Source organism: Zalophus californianus, chromosome 7 (assembly GCF_009762305.2).
Source record: "Zalophus californianus isolate mZalCal1 chromosome 7, mZalCal1.pri.v2, whole genome shotgun sequence".
Lineage (NCBI taxonomy): Eukaryota > Metazoa > Chordata > Mammalia > Carnivora > Otariidae > Zalophus > Zalophus californianus.
The window spans coordinates 108285935-108305971 of NC_045601.1; the positions used below are offsets into that span (position 1 = coordinate 108285935).

At 51.7% G+C, this 20037-nt stretch overlaps 1 protein-coding gene across 4 annotated transcripts in view; it reads left to right on the forward strand.

Annotated features, from left to right (window-relative positions):
• TRERF1 (transcriptional regulating factor 1) overlaps positions 1–20037 on the forward strand; it is a 198317-nt gene that overhangs the window by 157093 nt on the left and 21187 nt on the right. For 2 of the 4 annotated variants that reach the window (XM_027603026.2, XM_027603027.2), the window contains exons 5-13: positions 2212–3905; positions 5376–5422; positions 6321–6471; positions 7525–7773; positions 11290–11674; positions 12316–12382; positions 13752–13891; positions 14024–14127; positions 15636–15711. In XM_027603026.2, the coding sequence (XP_027458827.1) occupies positions 2478–3905; positions 5376–5422; positions 6321–6471; positions 7525–7773; positions 11290–11674; positions 12316–12382; positions 13752–13891; positions 14024–14127; positions 15636–15711 (2647 nt within the window). In that variant the 5' untranslated portion in view covers positions 2212–2477. The remainder of the gene's footprint in view (positions 1–2211; positions 3906–5375; positions 5423–6320; positions 6472–7524; positions 7774–11289; positions 11675–12315; positions 12383–13751; positions 13892–14023; positions 14128–15635; positions 15712–20037) is intronic. The other 2 variants (XM_027603028.2, XM_027603029.2) reach the window with 1 other exon arrangement.

Sequence of the window (20037 nt, forward strand, 5' to 3'; positions counted from 1 at the left end):
TTTTAAATTTATCCAGTGGAATCTAAGCACCATAGACATTTGATATCCACCATCATCCATTTTAAAAATGCATGAACACGCTCTTCACTAATTGTCAGCGTTCCTTTTTCTTCTTGAAACTTTATTTCTGTTCACTTCCCCGGTGGAATTTTATCCTAATGGAATATATGTAATCTATTTTATGCTTAAAACTCTTTCATTTGTTTCCCTATCATATTTCTCTGTAACAATTTTATATGAAATTAAAACTTCTTTAATTTCCTGAAATCATAAAGCTCTAAGTATTAAAATTTTCTCTGGTTTGAGTTATTGTTAACAATTATTAATAGGACATGATTGATCAAAATAACATAAATGTATTGCTAATTTGGATAAATAATAAACATAAAACCTAAAATTATATTGAAGATGCGTCTCTTGGTGAGGTAGTAATGCTGGATGACTTTTTAAAATAAAGCTTTTTATTGACTTAAGACATACATACCTATATATGAGCAGAGTGTACATCTTGAATTATCCAAGTGGGCACACTCACTTGAATGAATACAGTCATCACCACGCCCAGAAATAGAATACTGCTGGCATTGAGTTATTTCTTCAGCTTGTTTTTATATTCGTGGAAGAATATTACGTATTGTATGAGATTTGAGATGGGCCGGCATTGATTACATTTCCGTTTTTTAGTCATAGAGATGTAAGCCCTGAATATCCTCATTCGTATGAACTGATAGAAGTTTTGTTAAAACAGGATCACTCGGTTCTTCCCTTTTTTTAAAAAAAGATTTTTATTTATTTATTTGACAGAGAGACACAGCGAGAGAGGGAACACAAGCAGGGGGAGTGGGAGAGGGAGAAGCAGGCTTCCCGCAGAGCAGGGAGCCCGCTGTGGGGCTCCATCCCAGGACTCCGGGATCATGACCTGAGCCGAAGGCAGACGCTTACAGAATGAGCCACCCAGGCGCCCTGATCACTCAGTTCTTGATCTGCTTCTGACTTCTATACCAAAAATCACATAGCGATCCATCACTAACAATTAGACTTTAATTACTTCTGTTAGGCCCTCCTAAGAAAAAAAAGGAATTGGAAACCCTCCAGCTTCAAAGAAGATTCACCACTAATTTATTAGAGTTGCTTGTTTTCTAGATGGTGGCCGGGGGGGTTTTGCTGGGGCGATAATAAGCCCAGGTAAGACTTGGGATTGGGTAAGAGGTCTTTCTTTTGTAGAGAAGGAGGGCAGTTGTGAGGGTGCAAGTATAAAACGTCAACTTGCACCTTCGTCACCAGTCAGTTCTAGAAAACAGCTTCTATGGAAGTTTGAGGATCTGGGAATTAAGAGAAAGAAAAACTTTCTCTCAAAACTTGGAGTGCATGTGTGTAGTGCTCGGAACGTCTTCATGTACTCCCAGGGGTTTACAGACCCGTTAGACGTCCCCTAAAGGACCTATCTGAGTCAAACCAGACTAAACCAGTCTCTCTAGATATCCTAGTTCATGGTTCTAAGACTTGTCCCAGTATGGTTTTTCATGCCAGGTCAGCACTGTGCAGAGATGTTTCCCTGAGCAGGCACCTCAGAAAGCAGGGAACTGTGTTGATGGGACAGGCAAACTAATGTGTGCAATACTCCCCTTGGAAACTTTCTCCGGTTCCGTTCTTATCCGGCATAAGCTCTCCAGTCTAAGTTCCCGTATCTGTTATTTTTACCTTTTTATTATGTGCATTCTTCCTTCTGGCATCATATTTATTCATGTGACCCATCATCACCTTTTCTAACCATGAACACCTCAAGAGCTGGCCCATGTCATAATCATTTCCTGGCATTGTGCCTTACACTTAGTAGGTGTCTAGTAAGTGTTTGTTGAACAGATAAGTTGATAAATGAATGCCTTAACCTTCTTCACATCGCCGGCAGGTCCTAGGATAGTGCCAAGTCCCAGAAGAATGGGAGAATTAATCAGTGAGCAAAACAATGAATTAACAAATCAATGAACTAATGAGCCATGGAACAATGGCTGGAAAGTAAGAGAGTTCCCATCTCCCATGAGGGCCCAGATCTGCAGAATCAGTGTAAAGAGTGTGCAGTGTATGAAACAGGCTATTTCCAATCAAGTCTCCTGTTTTGTATTGAATTCTCTAGTTGGTCAGGGTAGATGTCATTGTTCCTGCGGAGCATCCAAGTAAATCTGGTCCTGTGCTTTGCACCTTGTCTTGCAGGTGTGCGCGGCATCTCTGCACCACGGCAGTGTTTGGTCCGTACCTCGGCCCGCGTGATGATGTCAAGCCCCCCGCTCTGCACATGAGTGGTACAGGCCAACAGGAACATCTGGCTGCAGCCACGCTCACAGACATGTCAGCCGTGGAATAGTGTGGACGCCTTCTCTCAGCTTCTCAGGGTTTCAGTCCTTTTGGGTTTGTTTCATTGACCTTTTTTTTTTTTTTTATGGTTTTGTGGCTGGACGTTCCCGGCCAAGGCAGGCGCCATGGGGGATCAGCAACTCTACAAGACCAATCACGTGGCCCACAGTGGTGAGAACCTTTTTTACCAACAGACCCCACTTGGCATCCATGGCGGGCTGAACCACAACTATGGGAATACAGTCACAGGGGCTGGAATGGAGGCCCCTCAGGCGTCACCCATCTCCCCCCACTTCCCTCAAGATACTCGGGATGGTCTAGGCTTGCCTGTTGGCTCCAAAAACCTGGGCCAAGTGGATACCTCGAGGCAGGGAGGGTGGGCAGGTCATACCGGGCCTGGAAACCACGTCCAGTTACGCGGCAACCTGACCAACTCAAACATGATGTGGGGGACCCCGGCCCAGCCTGAGCCCACCGATGGCTACCAATATACCTACTCCCAGGCCAGCGAGATCCGGACCCAGAAACTCACCAGCGGTGTCCTGCACAAGCTAGACTCCTTCACCCAGGTGTTCGCCAACCAAAACCTGCGAATTCAGGTCAACAATATGGCCCAGGTGCTGCACACCCAATCGGCAGTGATGGATGGGGCCCCTGACAGTGCCCTCCGCCAGTTGCTGTCCCAGAAGCCCATGGAGCCCCCAGCGCCGGCTCTTCCTGCTCGCTACCAGCAGGTGCCCCAGCAGGCTCATCCTGGTTTCCCCAGCGGGCTGTCCAAACCAGCCCTGCAGGTAGGGCCACACGCCAGCCAGGGGCACCTGTATTACGACTACCAGCAGCCGCTGGCTCAGATGCCAGTGCAGGGAGGACAGCCACTGCAGGCCACCCCAATGCTGTCCCAGCACATGCAGCAGATGCAGCAGCACCAGTATTACGCGGCAGCACCGCCACAGGCTGGGCAGCAGCACATGCCCCTGCAGGACCTGCCGCAGCCGCCACCGCCGCCGCAGCCCCGCCCGCCGCAGCCTCAGCAGCCCCAACAGCAGCTGCAGCAGCGGCAGGGTCCGATGCAGATACCTCAGTATTACCAGCCCCAACCCGCGATGCAGCACTTGCAAGAGCAGCCTCAGCAACAGCAGCAGCAGATGCACCTGCAGGCACCCTCTTATCACAGGGACCCCCACCAGTACGGCCCGGAGCAGGCGCACGCTGTCCAGCTGATCCAGCTGGGCTCCATGCCCCAGTACTACTATCAGGAGCCCCAGCAGCCCTACAGCCACCCCCTCTGCCAGCAGAGCCACCTGCCCCAGCACCAGCAGCGTGAGGACAGTCAGCCCAAGACCTACCCGAGTGACAGGCAGGCCCAGGCCATGCTGAGCTCCCACGGTGACCTGGGGCCTCCTGATGCAGGAATGGGAGACCCAGCAAGCTCGGACCTGAACCGGCTCAGCGGGGCCCTCCCCCACCGGCCGCTCCTGTCCCCCGGTGGGATCCACCTCAACAGCGTGGGGCCTCAGCACCAGCAGCTGTCTCCCAGTGCCCTGTGGCCCCAGGTATTCTCAGCGTGGGGGTGGCTCTGGGTAGCTCGGTGTGCCGCAGCGCCAGCCAGAGCTGAGTCTATCTAGGCAGTGCCCGGCCCTCTAGCCAGCCCCGTCCCGGGCTTCTGTTCCCTGTTCACGCCACGAACATTAAGCCACATGTGCCAGACGCTGTCTGTGCCAGGCATGTGGAACACAGAAGCGATTTCGACTCAGTCCTCTGCCCACTGAGCTTAATCTTGCTACAGAGGTGGCCAGAATACCATATGAGGTCCTGAATGATGCACGTAGTGGTCAAGGCCTGGGTCAGAGGCCCAGGGACCACACAGTGGGGGTGTCTGGTCCCCTTCGGTCTGAATCCTCAGAGAATTCCTTTGTGAAATTGTTCCCGCTTTGGGAAGGAGGCCACGTTATGACAGCATTTCTCCAAGCATATTACTCAGACCAGGAAGACAATAGAATGTTTAATAGATAAGGCTGGGGGGAGACAGGTTCTCCAGATAAATCCATTTTGGGGGTTCCTAAAGTGGATCAGGTTGCAATGCTGAGGGGCTTCTCAGAGCCTTTACTATGCTAATGGGCGCTGGGAATCTCCCAGAGGGGATACCTCCTATAGCTTCAGAGATTTTGAGACTCTTAGCTTGGGATTCAGGCAGGTAAAGGGAATAAGCAAAGTGGCCTGTTAGGAGATAATGAGGAGTGCTACCAGCTCTGGTGGCCTTGAGGGCAGATGCCCCATCTGATGGCATCCTTGTTCAGGACTTTTCAAAACCGTGTAGCCAAACAAAAACCGTCAGCAGTCCTGTGGGCCAGGGTTGTTAACCCTTGATTGTTTCCCAAATGTATTTGTCACAAAATGGCCTCCTGTGTGCTGGGCACTGTTCATGCCTTGGCATGTTCTAGGTGCTATAGTCATGTGACAGTAGGCTCAGGGGAGAAGGAGCCAGGATAGATGGAGGGAAGGCTCTGCTGGAGCCTGGAGGCTGGAGATGAGCTCCCCTTGACCCTGTCTTGCTTGAGACTCAGGCCCATTGGTAATGGAGAGCCTTTATGAATATAAGAATAAGTTGGCATGGCCAGTGCCGACCTGACGAGCAGGAGGTCTCCGGGCATGCTGCTGTGTCGTCCAGCTCTCTGTTCCATGTTTCTCTTAGGAATTGGAGCCTGTTTGTGCACACAGTGGTGGACAGGGAGAAAAGGAAGGAACGAGGCAGGGGATTGAGTCCTGGTGGGCTGGTGGCTGGTGGCTGGTGGCAACTCCCAGAGTGGGTGCGTTACCAAGTTGGGGGGCTGGGAGAAGCAAGGGAAAGAAGTGTCAGGTGCACCCAGCGCCTGGACATGAACTGCTGGCCCCTGTGAGCTTGGGGAAACATCTTAGAAAGTGCAGGCCCAGGGGTTCCCTCAGCTCAAAGACTCCTCCCATGAGAAAGACACTTTTTTTTCTCTTTCTTCTTTCTTCCCATGTCCTGCATGGCTCAAAATTAGATGCACCTACCTGATGGCAGAGCCCAGCCAGGGTCCCCCGAGTCAAGGTAGGATGGATGCAAGAAGGCATGTCGGCATTTTGGGAGAGTGGGAGGTTTTCCTGGGTTGTCTCTCCAGATTCATTTTCAAATTCAAAGTCAATTTCTCAAAGAAGTTTATAATGATAATAGCAGGAGCTATTGTGTTTGAGCATTTACTGTGTGCCAGGCACTCTATATTTTGTGTAATAAAGCAGCCCAGTGGGGGTGGGTAGGATTACCATGTGCCTAGCACATAGTAAGCACTCGACCATTCTTGGCTTTATTCCTATGACTTTACGAATGAGAAAACAGGCTCAGAGAGCTTGGAGTTGTACATCAAGTAAGTGGCAATACTGGGATTGACTCCAGAGGCCATGTTCTGTCCACTGATCATTCAGTCAAGTATTTATTGGGTATCTGTTGTGTGCCAGGCAATAGAGCTAAGCTTTGAGAATGCAGCAGTAAATAGTACAGACTTGTTTCCCCCCATCATGGGCATGGTAAATTCTTAGCCTGAACAACCTGACAAACTGCTAAGACATGCCGTCTAGAGGCTGAACCAAGGGACTTAGACACGTGTCTCGAAGGGAAGGCTTCTGGAAGAGGCAGCCTGAGCTGACTCTAGAAAGATAATAAATAGGCCAGAGGTGGGAAAAAAGGCCAGCACTTGATGGCCTAGAATGAAGGATGTTTTGTTCAACTCTTGCATTACTTTGAGTAAGCCCTTTTTCCCACTCTTGAGCCTCAGTGTTCCATCTGTAAAGTGGGCTTAGTTCTCTGAAGGGTATTGGGATTGTACAAGTGGGGCCATGGGAGCACTGGATGAATGAAATGGGTTCACTGTGGGGTGTGAGGTCTTGTGGTAAGTCACCCTTCCTCTTTGTCAACATGTGTGTCCTCTCCATTTGGCCCTACCCTTGAGCAGTGGCCAACCAAAAGGAGTGTTTGGGGAGCAATTTGATGCCAAGAACAAACTGACGTGCTCCATCTGCCTGAAGGAATTCAAGAGCCTACCTGCCCTGAATGGCCACATGCGGTCCCATGGGGGAATGAGAGCCTCCCCCAGCCTCAAACAGGTTAGCAGGAGCCAGCTCCCTGCCCTTCCCAGGCCATGTGTTGCTTGCTTTGCTTTGCTGCCGTCAGACAGAGAGTGATGTGACCCCCCCGGTGGGCACCTGGGGAGGCACCATCCTTCCCTAACGGGAGTGCTTAAGCTTTGCCGCTAGGAGCCAGTCAGGTCAAACAGACCCCACTTCCACTGGTTTCATGAACAAGGGTCAAAAACAGAGGGGCTAGAAACCTTTTGAGGGATCCCAGTCTCTCCACTTCCTGAAAAAGACAGCAAAGAAAACACGTAGATGTGATATTATTTTTAACTTCTGCTGCTTAAAGCACCTAAGACCAGAGTATCTTGGGCCTCCCAGCGTAGTAGCCGGTGGCCAGGGAAAGCTAATGTGACCGTCGGGCTCTCAGCCAGCACTTTCTACTCACCAGTGCACTAGTGTTAGACTCCAGCAATGGAAGGTCTTTAAATACCCTCAGGATTATCCAGGGAGGATATCCATGTGGTGAACTACCCATGCAGTTTTAGAGTAAGATTAAAATTCAAAGAATTTCTTAAATTCTTTAGATATTGTTGATCTAAATTTAAGTCTATGGGATTAACTCTCTGTTCACCAAAATCCTTGATACCCCGGGTCACTCCCATCTCCTGGCCGTTCCAGATCAAAGAGCTTTTTCTTCCATTGGACAGATGAGTAAACTGAGGCCCGTAGAATTAAGAGGTCCTACACAAGAGCTTATGTGTTTTGTTTTGTGCCTGATTACCAGTCCATATCCTTTCCTTTAAAAGCGACGACAACAACAAAACTTCAATATCTGCTTTAATTATACAAGTGATAACAGTCGAGATTCTTTAAACATAGAAAATTGCATGGCCTTGTCCACTGCCAACTGGCATCACTTGAGCCAAGGGACTCAGGGTTGCAGGAAGGAAAACACCCTGCCGTGGTTCTCTGTCACCCACGCATGATGTCCTGCAACATTTCAGGAAAAGCAAAGTGCGCCCCCCCCCCCCCCTTGGGAAGGCTGCTCTCAGCCCAGGATCAAAGCCTTTATTGTCTGTATAGGAGGAAGGAGAGAAGGCCCTGCCGCCTCAGCCTCAGCCTCAGCCCCAGCCTCCACTGCCACCTCCGCCGCCACCGCAGCTCCCTCCCGAGGCAGAAAGCCTCACGCCTATGGTCATGCCCGTGTCTGTCCCTGTCAAGCTTCTCCCGCCCAAGCCAGGCTCTCAGGGCTTCGCCAGCAGCATCGTTGCCGCCCCCTCCGCCAGAGACAAGCCAGCCAGCTCGATGTCGGACGACGAGATGCCCGTGCTCGTGAGGATGACCCTCTCTCCCCCACACTCACCCCAAGGGGCTGCCCCCCACCCGCCTGCTGTGAGTTGCTGCTCTGTCCCCGCCCGCCTGGGGTGGGAACATCCCTTTGCTTTCCTGGAGATGGGGCAGCTCTTCCAAGGTCACTGGCCTGAGCTCAGACATGGTTTGGTCTCTCGGGGTGAGCCCCACACGGCCTCCTTGGGAATCCCATCCTTGTCCACACTGCCTGCTCCCCAGGGAACACCCGTTACCCTACCAGGCTAACGGTCTGGGTAGATTCTGAGACCTGAAGGTATTCCAAGAGGGAAACAAAGATGCTAACTCAGCTGGTAATCACAGCCATTAAAATATGGAAGCACAATCGCAGATAATAAATAGCTATTGCCTGGAGCCCTGCCCCCCCCCCCCACTTCAGGATCTCCAGACCTCCTCAAATCCAGCAGCTACAGATGGAAGCCCTGGCACAGCAAGCCTCCATGCAATAGCCCTGGCATCTGTTCTGATGGTCAGCCTAAGCAGATGCTTCATATTTTCAGTATCCCACCTGCATTATTAGCCTTAGAGGACCTAATTCACTAAGGTCCCCAAAGTAATTCCACTGAGAGACACCCACCCCCCAGTCTCAGGAAAGCAAAGAGATTTGTGTTTCTCCCTCACTCTGAAGTTCTCCTTCTCTTTCTCAACTTCCAAGTGCTTCACCCAAGCAGCTTAGCTTGGCTCTGGGGTAGAGATCTCTCTCTCTCTCCCCCTCTCCCCCTCTCCTTCTCCCTCTCTCCCTCTCTCCCTCCCTCCCTCCCTCCCTCCCTTCCTCGCTCCTTCTCTTTCTGTCTTCCTCCCTCTTCCCTCCTTCCCTCCCCTGGGGAGTCTGTAACCCATGTGGTCGACTACATCAGATTTGTTCCCTCTCCACAAAGTGGTGTGCTGGGTCACATTTGTCCTCAAAGAATAAGTGGCTGCTGGGATTCCAGGTGGTATGAAGGTGGGGTTGGGCCAAAATAGGGGTAGGGTGGATAATTAAGAGAACTAGAAAAGTCCAGAAAGAACCTCCTTGGTTCTCTCTGTGATACCAAGGCCTCAGAAGAGGAATGCTGAGGGGAACCTCTGGGAGTGAGCACAGTTCTCATAAGCCGGCAGAACTTGGGGGCCAGTAACAAGCAGAGAGGTGAAATGACAGCCAAGCTCCCGCTTTGCCCAGGGAAGTTCCTGATTTAGCGGGAGAGACACTGTTTCTACCCCTAGAGAACTCTCAGCCTGAAGCTGGAGACGGTATGTTTCCTAGTCACAGAGGGGTCAGAGCCCCAGGCAGCACCCCCTGCCCCAACTTGAGACAGTGGGAAAGAAACCAGAGCAGAGAAGAAACAGTGGTCCCCCATAGGGGAGCACCCCTGGGCAGCTAAAGTAACTAGGGACTGGGGAGACGAAGGGAGTTTGGTATGAATTTGCTCAGAAGACCACCATGAGCACAGTTCTGAGCAGGGTTTTAAAGGCAGAGGTGGAGCTGGCTTTGTGGAAAAGGTGAGAGGGACGTTGTTAAATGAGATAAGCTGAACTAGAAGCATGTAGCTAGGATTGAGTAAATAGGGGCAAGGTCCTGACACTTGATGTAAAGAAATTAAAATGTCTGCGGGGGAGCCCTGGGTTCTAATCCCCACTCTGCTGCTGGCCCCCTGGGGATGCAGGCAACTGAGACCCTCCCCCGTGAAAAGCCTGGGTTTCTCCCCTGAGCTGGGGGTTGGACTCATCAGTGGATCTCCCTGCTCTGGGGAGCTTTTAAAACCTCTCAGTGAGTGGTCCCACCTCCAGAGTCTGAATAGCCTGGTAGAGGTGGATCCCTGTAAATGCTTCCTCTCATGTGACATCCAGGCCTGACATTCTGGGTGGTTTCCCTGGCCCAGGGTCTCCGAGGCTTGCCTGGAGTTGAGAACTGGAGTAACAGGACCAGAGGCTCAAGTACAGGGAGCCCAAAAGGGACCTTTGACCCTGTGATCAGAGGTCTGGATTCCCGCACAGGGTTGAAAGTCATGCAAGGTCAGCCTGTGCTCAGATGGCCTCATCAGTTATCCGGGAACAGGGTATATATAAAGCTTCAGATTGCTTCCCAACTTGGGGGGCAGAGACATCCACTCCCCATTCTCCTCAGACCTGTCTCTCTGCCTCAGCCTCAGGTGGTGAGGAGCCCTCTGGTGGGGAAAGGAGGCAGGTTGTCGCACTCTGGCCTCAGGAGAGCCCCCTGGGGGTGAGCTGGGAGCCTGGAGGGGTCCTCTGCTCCCTCTCCTTTCCCCACCCCTCAGCTTCCCTAGACTTCCCTCCTGGGGGTTGGGACAGCAGCCCAGAAGACAGTGAAGCTGAGGGAGAAACAGGAGGGGCAGCAAAGGGAGCCCAGGGCTGAGGGGGTGACTGGAGCAGGTCACATGGCCTGGAGGCAGCTGGTCACATGACCACGGCCAGCCTTTCCCATCACCCCCTGCTCCCTCCTTACTCGGGTGCCACCCTGGGCACAGGAATTGCCAGGAACTGCAGCTGTGACAGGCACTGGCCTGCAGGGCCTGGGAGGGTACCACAGACTGCCCCGAACTTTTCTGCAGGTATCCCCACTGCCTCTCCCAACCGCACCTCGGCCTCCCCAGCCCCACCCAGCTACACCCAGCTCTCCGTTTTTCTGGGCTGATGCTGGCACACACCCCAAGTCTGTTTCTGTTTGGCTTTGGCATGCCCTGCTTATCTATTTATGTGCATATGTTTACTTATTAGTATATATGTATCCATGTGGCAGATCTTCCTTCCAGGCTATGCTTGGTTCCGCTGCCATAAAATAAACGAACACTGCTGACAGGAAGCAACCCAGGAGAAGGGCTTGCTGCAAATGAGCTACCGTCCTGGGACCCGCAGTGGGAGCAGTGGTGAGGGGTGGGGGGCGGGGGGGCTTCACCACATCCGTTTTTAGGAGAGCACATGAAACGGGCCTCAAAGACCGTAGCTGGCTCTCCCTCGGCTCCACAGTTACCTCGAAGGAGAGCCCAGTGTGGGTCACTGGCCCTGGGAGCCTTGGCTAGGCCTGGCCCCCTCTTCCTGCTCCACAGCCTCTGCCCAGCTTCCCTGAATAGATTATTCTGTCCCCTTCTCAGAACATGTGTTATCTGTCCCTGGTGGCCGTCCCCTGGGAGCGGTGGGGAATTAAAGGGCCCACTTGGCTGGATTCCACTCACCAGATGGGAATGCGGTGATAAGCAATAAAGAATGTGAATTTTTTTTCTTTCTTGCCCACCCACCATTCCTACGACCCCCATCTCTCTCCAGACATTAGGGATTTCCTCCCAAACCCAAGTTTTCTCCCCCGTCAAGCCACCGAACTCGCCCTGTGGGAACTGGAGGTGGCGGTTTTTCCGAGGCAGGGGATGCGGGGTTGGCGGGGGGGGGGGGTCCCCGTTAGAACAGACGCTCCCCTTCCCTCAACCTGTGGAAATGGCCTGTGGGGAAAGCCTGAGGATTCGACTCGGACCGTTCTTCCCGTTCTAGGAAATCCCCAAGAAGCAGCAGCCCGGCGCGGCCAAAGCCGAAGAAGCCCTCAAGAGCTTGCCGGAGAAGAAAAAGTTCCGGCACCGGCCCGAGCCGCTCTTCATCCCGCCACCGCCCTCCTACACCGCCAACCCCGCCGCCTCGTACTCGGGCGCCACCCTGTACCAGAGCCAGCTGCGCTCCCCGCGCGTCCTCGGGGACCACCTGCTGCTGGACCCCGCCCACGAGCTGCCCCCCTACACGCCCCCGCCCATGCTGAGCCCGGTGCGCCAGGGCTCGGGGCTCTTCAGCAACGTGCTCATCGCGGGGCACGGCCCCGGCGCCCACCCGCAGCTGCCCCTCACGCCCCTGACGCCCACGCCGCGGGTGCTGCTGTGCCGCTCCAGTGAGTCCCCGCCTTCCCTCCCCACTTCTCCCCCCCCCCCCCCGCGCTCGCGGGGCTCCTGCACCCCACCCACTTCTGCCGGAGACGCTTAGACTGCGCGTACGCCACTCCCCCTCAGGGGAAGCCCAGTCTAGCTGGGGAGACCTCGGAGCTACCTTAATGACGGCCGCTTTGGCACAAGCGAACAGTTGAAGTGTGCCCTCGCTCCCTAAGCCTGGGCCGTGGATAATCGTCGGAGACACCCCCCCCCATATCTGTACTAAGTAGATAGACAAATAGGATTAAGTATTATTCTCAAGACCCGGCTTCCACATCTTATGCACGCGCTGTGTAAAGATCAAGCATGGAGAGCCCGGGAGCCAGTATCTCTTTCTAGAGTAAGAATGGTTTCAGAGGAACGGTAGAGCTTAGCCGACCAGAATCAGGGCGCTGGCTTCTCCTTACCCCGTGCGAGAAATGAGTAACCCTAAGCCATTTAGCAGCACATGCCATTCGGTTCCTTGAAGACTACGGGGGGTGACTCTGGCATGGGTTGGGTGGGAGACGGGTCCCATTATGACTGTTTAGGTCACTGCTCATTGGCTTTAGTTTCTTCGGTACCCTTTCCTGTTGACCACTGACCTCTGGTTTTTGTGCTTCAGACAGCATTGATGGCAGCAACGTGACAGTCACCCCAGGGCCTGGAGAGCAGACCATTGATGTTGAACCGTAAGAAAAAGCCAATTTTGGTTGGTTTGTTTGTTTGTTTTAGAACAGAAGCCTCAGCTGAAGATGAGGAACCACCGAATGAGAAGTTAGAGAAATTGTAGGATCATGGTAGTTCTCAAGTACTGGTGTTTCAAGGCTCTTTCCAAAGACTCAGTGCATACTAAAGCATGAAACCCTATATTCAGAGAACCTCGTGACCCCATCTCCGGCTGCATGGTTGTGGCCACATGCTTGCACATCCCCAGTGACATTGAGCTCTCTGCAAGGCTTCATCCAAATGCCCTTGCTTCCCAGTTCCCTCCCTAAAATTCTTGGCTGGTCCTCCAAATAGGTTTGGTATGGGTGGGGCTGGGGAGTATAATGGAAAAGAAAGGTGCTATTTACTTTTTTCTTTTTTTTAAGATTTATGTATTTACTTAGCATGTGTGGGTGAGTGGGGGAGGGGCAAAGGGAGAGAATGTTTCAAGGAGACTCCTCGTTGAGTGAGGAGCCCGACCCCGGACTCGATCCCACAACCCTGAGATCACAACCTGGGCCCAAACCAAGAGTTGGAGGCTCAACTGACTGAGCCACCCAGGAACCACAACAAAGGTGCCATTTTCATAGATAAGCGCAAAAAAGACCAGGTGGTAGAGTGGTGACTACCTTGAGTCAGGAATCTGAAAGCCTGAGTTCCAGCACCATTTTTTTATTTGACCTTGAAGAAGTTAACCTTTCTAGGCTTTGTTTTTTTCTTTAAGATTTTATTTATTTGAGAGAGAGAGAGAGCATAAGTGGGAGCAGAGGAAGAAGCCGGCTCCCTGCTGAGTCGGGAGCCCGATTCGGGGCTCGGTCCCAGGACCCTGAGATCATGAGGCAGACGTTTAACCAACTGAGCCACTCAGGCACCCCAACCTTTCTAGGCTTTAGTTAACCCACCTATTAAGTGGGAATAATTATCACTGCCTTGCTTACATCACAGGTCTTTGTGAGATTCAGATGGGATAATTTATGTGAAAGTGGTCTAAAAGGGATAACAAATATAATAAGCACATTATGTTTGTTGCATTTTTCCTGGTTAAATGGTGCCAGTGGCCATACTCTGGGCGGCTGTTGTCTTGCGATGAGCACCCTCCCTGTCTGAGTTACACTGAGCTATGACACTCCAGGCAGACTTCTCCCCCGCTCCCGGCAGCATCTCTCCCCAATCTTAAAGCTGTTCCTTCTCCAGTGAAAAGGCCATGCCTGGAATCTTAGGATCACACTGTGAGGAAATGCCCCTGCATTCTTCTTGCAGAAGGAACTGGTTTCCTTCTTTTTCAAGTTCCTGACAGTTGCTCTTGACCTCAAATTGAAGACCACACTGTTGTTTTCGTTCTTGTCCTTAAAGACGCATCAACATTGGCTTGAGGTTCCAAGCAGAGATCCCAGAACTTCAGGATGTCTCTGCCTTGGCCCGGGACACACACAAGGCCACACTGGTATGGAAGCCCTGGCCAGAGCTGGAAAACCATGACCTCCAGCAAAGAGGTATTGGCATGGGGGGAGAACTGGGTAGAAAAGGCTTGATCCTCTCACAGGGGTCTCTGGCTCCAGTCTGGGTGTGTTTGTCCATGAGACCAAGCTCTCTCTGATGCAGTGGCTTCTCATTGTCCCCAACAGTGGAGAATCTCCTGAATTTGTGCTGTTCAAGTGCGTTGCCTGGTGGAGGGACCAATTCTGAATTTGCTTTGCACTCTCTTTTCGAGGCCAAAGGTGATGTGATGGTAAGGAACGGTGAAAATAGACTTCACGGTTCATATTCTCCATGTCAGAATTTTGAAAAGTATTTTCCTGAGTTTCTGCATTGTCCCAAATACCATAAAACCAGTTCCTAAGATCATGACCAGTCTACATGCTACCATGTTCCTTTATCTCATCGATTGGGCCAGAATTTAATGCCTGCAGGAGAACCTGCAGTTGGACTTCTGTTTATACATCTGTTCCCAAATAGTAATTATGATCACATCTGTCTTGGGAAATTAGAATTTCTTTTCAGCAGTCTTATAATTCACATCAGAAACCTGGCCTCTGGTGATAGAGGTAGAAAAACCTCACTGAGACAAGACTTGGCCTGAAACTGTGTATCCTACTCTGTTGATTGTTCTTCCCTACTATGGAAGTCAGCCAGTTCGATGTTCGTAGAACTGTTTCTCTCCTAACCAAAATGAAGGGTTTGCTGCGCACCAGCTGGGGTCATTCTTCCACCTTTGACACAGTCAGACCTTTGGTGCCATTTTCCCAGGATCCTAGCTGACCATTTGGCTGCTCCACCTGGGCTCCTGGCAAGGGCACTCAGTCACTAACCTGTTTCCTCTTTAGTAAACACATGGCTTTGGTACCAAATCTAGCCCCTTGCTTTTTGATTGTATGAAAATGTGCAAGTAAACAAGTGTCCCAATACTCCCTTCTCATGAGATTATTGATCCCCTTCAAGGATTTTCTAGAATGTTAGAGAACGCTCCTTAATCCTTTAAGACAAGTGTTGCAGAGAAGCACTTCTCAAACTTCTAATGTGCACACAAATCACTTGGGGCATCTTGTTAAAATGCAGATTCTTATTCAGCAATTCTGGAGGTGGGGCCCAAGGTCCTGTGTTTCTAACCAGCTCCCAGCGGATGCCCGTGCTGCTTGCCCGTGGACCACCCTTGAGAAGCAAGAATCTAGACCTTGCTCTGTCCCTAACCCATCTACGAGTCCACATGCACCATTTTTTTTTTTTTTAAAGTTGACGAGGCTGAAGGAGGCATATTTGAAAGGGTTCTTTCTCTAAGCTCCCTGGAAAGACAGTATATAGTACAGTTATTACTAATACAACTGTTTATGTTAAATTGTAATGAAATGCGGTTTTTCTGCAAAAACAGTTACAAATCAGCCACTCATTTCCTTGGAGGCTTTCCCCAGAGATTCAGTCTCCATCCAGAGGAAGCCTCACCGTCTCTCTGAGGCTGGGGTCTTCACCAGGGAAGGCATGGGGTCTCCACTGCCCCCCGTTTTTCTCTGACAGGACCAACTGGCCGCAGGCACGGGGGGGAGGTGTTTGAGTGCCGCGTCCTGTGGGGTGCTGGCCAGAAAGGAAGCCCCAGTTAGGGGAGTTCCCCCTCTGGTTTTCCTCCCAGCACCCCCAACTCCTGGCTCTGCAGTGCTGACTCCTTTTCCCCGTTAGGTAATGCTCTTCCCGCGGCCCACATACCCCGTTACTGACTCTCACCTTTTCTCTCCCATGGGTCTGCAGGCCGCCCTGGAAATGCTGCTGCTGCGGAAGCCGGTCAGGTTAAAATGCCATCCTTTAGCAAATTACCACTATGCCGGTAGGTTGCCAGGAGCCTCGTGCCCCACTGCTTCCTGAGAGCAGGCTCTTTGCATGTTTGCTGGGGTCGCTTTTTAATAATAGACCGACCCAGGCCCATCCTAAATGCCCCTTGTGAGCTCGAGGCCTTCCAGGGCATAGCTGGTGGGGCAGTTGTGTCTGTTGGCTGGGTACCGTTGGGTGTTTTGTGCGGGCTCCCCCCACCCTCGTGGATGTGCCAAGAGCCAGGTGATCGTGGATGGTGCCCGCACATGTGGCGGTGAGCCTGGTGCATCAGCGGGAAGGAACCACAGAGGGGACAGCACAGAGACAACAACACTCAGCAGCCCCTCGGCTTCGGAATCAGTGGACGTGGGTTCAAATCTCGCCTGCAGCCCTTGGCCTTCTGGAACCTTGGTCTCCTCACCCGTGAAACAGGGCTCCTATTCCATCCCTTGCAACATTTTTGTGATGGTTAGCGATAGTGGATGTGGCACAATGCGTGGCATATTCAAGTGGCTATTATTCATTTATTGAATAATTATTTATTGAGTACTTGCGTTCAAGAAACTGTGCTAAGTACTAAGATAAAACAGGGATTATGACGGACATAGATGGAATCCTGCCTCCTGCACTTTGGGGTCTGAGGAGGAAGTAGTCATCAACAACGGATCACACTCAAGGCAGGAGAAAGGCGTCTACATATGCGTATACTGTACAGGCACACGTGCGTATATACACACAGACACGCGTGTATTGTACGTATATGTGCACACATGTCACATATACATGTCCGTGGACAGAATGTGTCCTGTGACGGTGTGAGTTAACGATGACGTCACCGGTGAGGGGGAAGGAGAAAACACCATTGAGAGTTGAATGTGGTAAGAATCATGAAGAGAGAAGGCGACAGGTTGGGGAGCCTGGAGTGACAAAATGAAGTTGAAATCAGCATTTTAATTTCTAGTAATGGGTAAACCTATCCATTCTGAGGGCCTCCCTGAGCCTGCCGGGGTTCTCCATTTCAGAAGGGGCTAAATCCTCCAGTGCCCCTGGGATTGCTAATCATTTGAAGGTTCCTTTGGTGCCTTGGGCAGACACTGTATAGTTAGGTGCTAAATGCCTAAGTGGGCTTGGGGACCTGGTCAGACCTTTTCTAGACCTCAGTCCAGGCAGCCAGATGTGGCCTAAGGTGAGGGCTGCTCTACAAATACTAGAGTGTTCTCGATGGGCACCCCACCAGGCCCACCACCCTTTGCCACACTTACTGTGCCCCTCTCCTGAGCCAGCCTTCCCTCCTGTCATCACAAGGGGGAAAGGCCTCAGAAGTCACTCACCTGAGCACAGACAGCCCTGGATGTCTGCCCGTGGGTCACTGTGTCAGCACACAGGCCACTACCGGAAGTCAGCAAGCACAGAACGGACACAGGGATTAGAAATCCATCATTTAACTAGGGCCTAAGCCAGCCAGTTTCTTACTATTGTCTCCATCACTTCCTGCTTGGTGTCTGCCCCGAGTGTGGGTAGGAAGATGTGGGAGTTCTCCCTAATCTGCCATGGAAACAATTCAATCCTCTTAATTCCCAGTGTCATCTGCTGCCCATTAAACCCTGACAGGCTGTCCAGCCTCCTGGAGCCTATCTCAGGCTTCTTTGTATAGTGGGCGAGACAGTTGATGACAAGGAGCTTCCCAACCATCTGCTGTAGCTGCCCTCACCCGCAGGGTGACCAGGGTGGCTGGCGCCTCTGGGCTGGTCAGCTCCAGCTGTGAGCAACCTCTTGAGACCCAAACCCCCTCCATCCAGTTCTTCCCACTGTGCCAAGCAAGTTTTATATTGTTTTATGTGTGTCATGACATAATATTTGGAAAGCTATGGACTAGAAGCCACCCCCCACCCCAAACAAAACAAAACAAAAATGCTGAAATAATAGTAAGGATTTTGAAACTAAACTCTGCTAAAATTAACCATCTTTTAGGGTCCCTAGCTAACGTGTTGCCCACCCTTGGCCTCCTTCCCCCACAGGCAGACCAGGAAGCCCTCTGCTGCCTCCTGGAACATCTGCCTTCTCCAGGAAGTGATCACAGACCAAGCCCCAGAGAATTTTGTAGAACTATGAGGGAAAAAAGTCAGAGGTCCCTGGTTCCTAAAGTCTGGCCTGACTCCATCCCTTAATAGTTCCCTTCCAGGCCACAGAGGAGGCCCCAGAGTATACCCCCATCACATGTCCTAGTTACCAGACACCACTCCTTCTCTCAGTTTCGTTCCAAGGTATCAGTGAATCCCATCCCCGTGGCCCTGTCCTGCCTTGGCTTTTGTGCCCTGGTGGGGTTCTCTCCTGTAGGACTCTGTCAGGTTAAGTCGGCATCACCGGGACACTATCTTCTGGATTGCCTTTGGCTTTGGCTCTGTGGCTGTGGCCAGTGTCATCCCACCCCAGCTCCCTGCCCTGGAGGCAAGGCAGAACGACTGAGCTTGGAGGCAGAGGCTACATGTTTGGGGGAGACAGAGACCCAGACCTGTGAAAGTCACTTCCCCTGCTTTACTTAGGGCATTTCCCACCCCATCCCAAGCAATTCGGTAAGAAAAGGAAAAAGTGACCAGTGCTGGGGCCCAGGAGAGACACTAGTGTGGGTGGGCAGCTTGCCCGGATCTGGAGGCTGCTTGCCAAGGCCAGAGGAGCGCTGTACAAGATCCTTGGAGGAAGGAAGGTGACATTGCAGTGGCCCCCAGCATGCTAATCCATACCCAGGCACACAGCCCAGCCCTCTCTCAGCACCCTCCACCCATGTGTGGGTAGCAGTTTGCAGAGGCTCCCTGCTAGCTTTTGGGTTGGGTGGGGAAGGCCTGAGCATGGGGGGATCAGGGTGAAGACGCCTGGTTGTGATTAAGGGGCTTGCTGCATCCTTGGATTTTCCATCGAAAAACCATCATTCCTGCTAATGGTTGCGGACACTGGCCTTCTGCTTCCTGGCAAGGGTGCAACAGAGGCCACTGTCCAGCTCCCACCACAGCCCAGGCTCTTCCTGGGTCCCAGACCCTGACCTGACTCTGGACTTGCGGGATTACCCAGTCGGTTGGTGAAGGCCTCTTCTCTATCTTGGAAGCTGCCCAGTTTGACGAGGAGAAAGAACTACATACTCAAGAGAATACTTTGCAAAAAACACAGCTGTGATGTCATTTTCCAGGCATTCTCAGCTCATGTCTCTGGCTGAGAGTGGTCACCTCAAGGGCAGGACCTGAGTTAATACTTACTCTCTGGCCTTGCCTGACATAATGCTGTCACAACCGTAAAGGAATGGTCAGTGGACGAGCTCGAGGTCTGGATTCAGATGGAGGCCTCCCTTCCTTCTGCCTCCAGGGGGATCTTTGGCAGCAGCCAACTTCACCCTCCACCCCTAAAAAATTATTCAGCCTTTACCCACTGTGGAAAACCTTACACAGAAATGAAGATCTGATTCAAAAACAGTCCCCCTTTTCCTGCAGTGAACATGTCTTCCTGGTGTATGTGCAATAACAGCACCATCACAAAAGTTTTTTTTAAGTCTTGAGAGCACGACGGAAGCGCCCTCTTTAAAAGATCCTGAGCCCAATTCTCTCACCACTCCATGTCTCTTTTTAATTGCCTGGGTTCGCTATAGATCGCCCCAAATTTAGCCACAGTCCAGAGCCTGTTTCCCAGCAACCGAAGCTCAGAACAATTTTCCTCTGGATACTGTTCCAGCACCAGTTTCCTCAGTTAATTAGGCCCTTTGTAATTAGCCTTAATCGGCTTGTTAGGGGCCCCTGCTGATAACAGCCCAATAGCCAGGAATCCCCAGGTAGGACAAATGAGCACTGGGGGAATGTCAGCCCACTAACCCTGCATGCATGCTGAGTGGACAGCAGGGATCCTGGAGGGGAAGAAAGGGCAGAGCAACGGGAGAGTTAGAGACAGCCCCCTGCCTCTAACTTGTATTTTATCCTGGACTTTGTCCAAGACACAGAATCCAGGAAGGGCTGGCTTAGAACCTTGTCTAAAAATGTAGAAAGTGCTCCTATTCGACAAGAGCCTCTGGGAACAAGACGCCTGAGCCTTGCCTTGATGGGATTACAGAAGGAATATCGGGGGTTGGGGAGCAGAAGCCAGGGAGCCACCAGCAGCCAGGAGTAAGGCTGTGCAACTGTAGTCACACAGAACTAGGAACACCGGCGCGGATCAGCAGTCTTCCCCAGTGCCATGAATGCATGTCAGCAGGGGACAGTGTGTATGCCATAGCTGTGGGCTGACTTGGAATCTCCTCTCCAAATGGCCGGTGACATTAGTCGTGTGCCTGCCTAGGACCAAACGCTGCTGTCAGGGAAGAGGA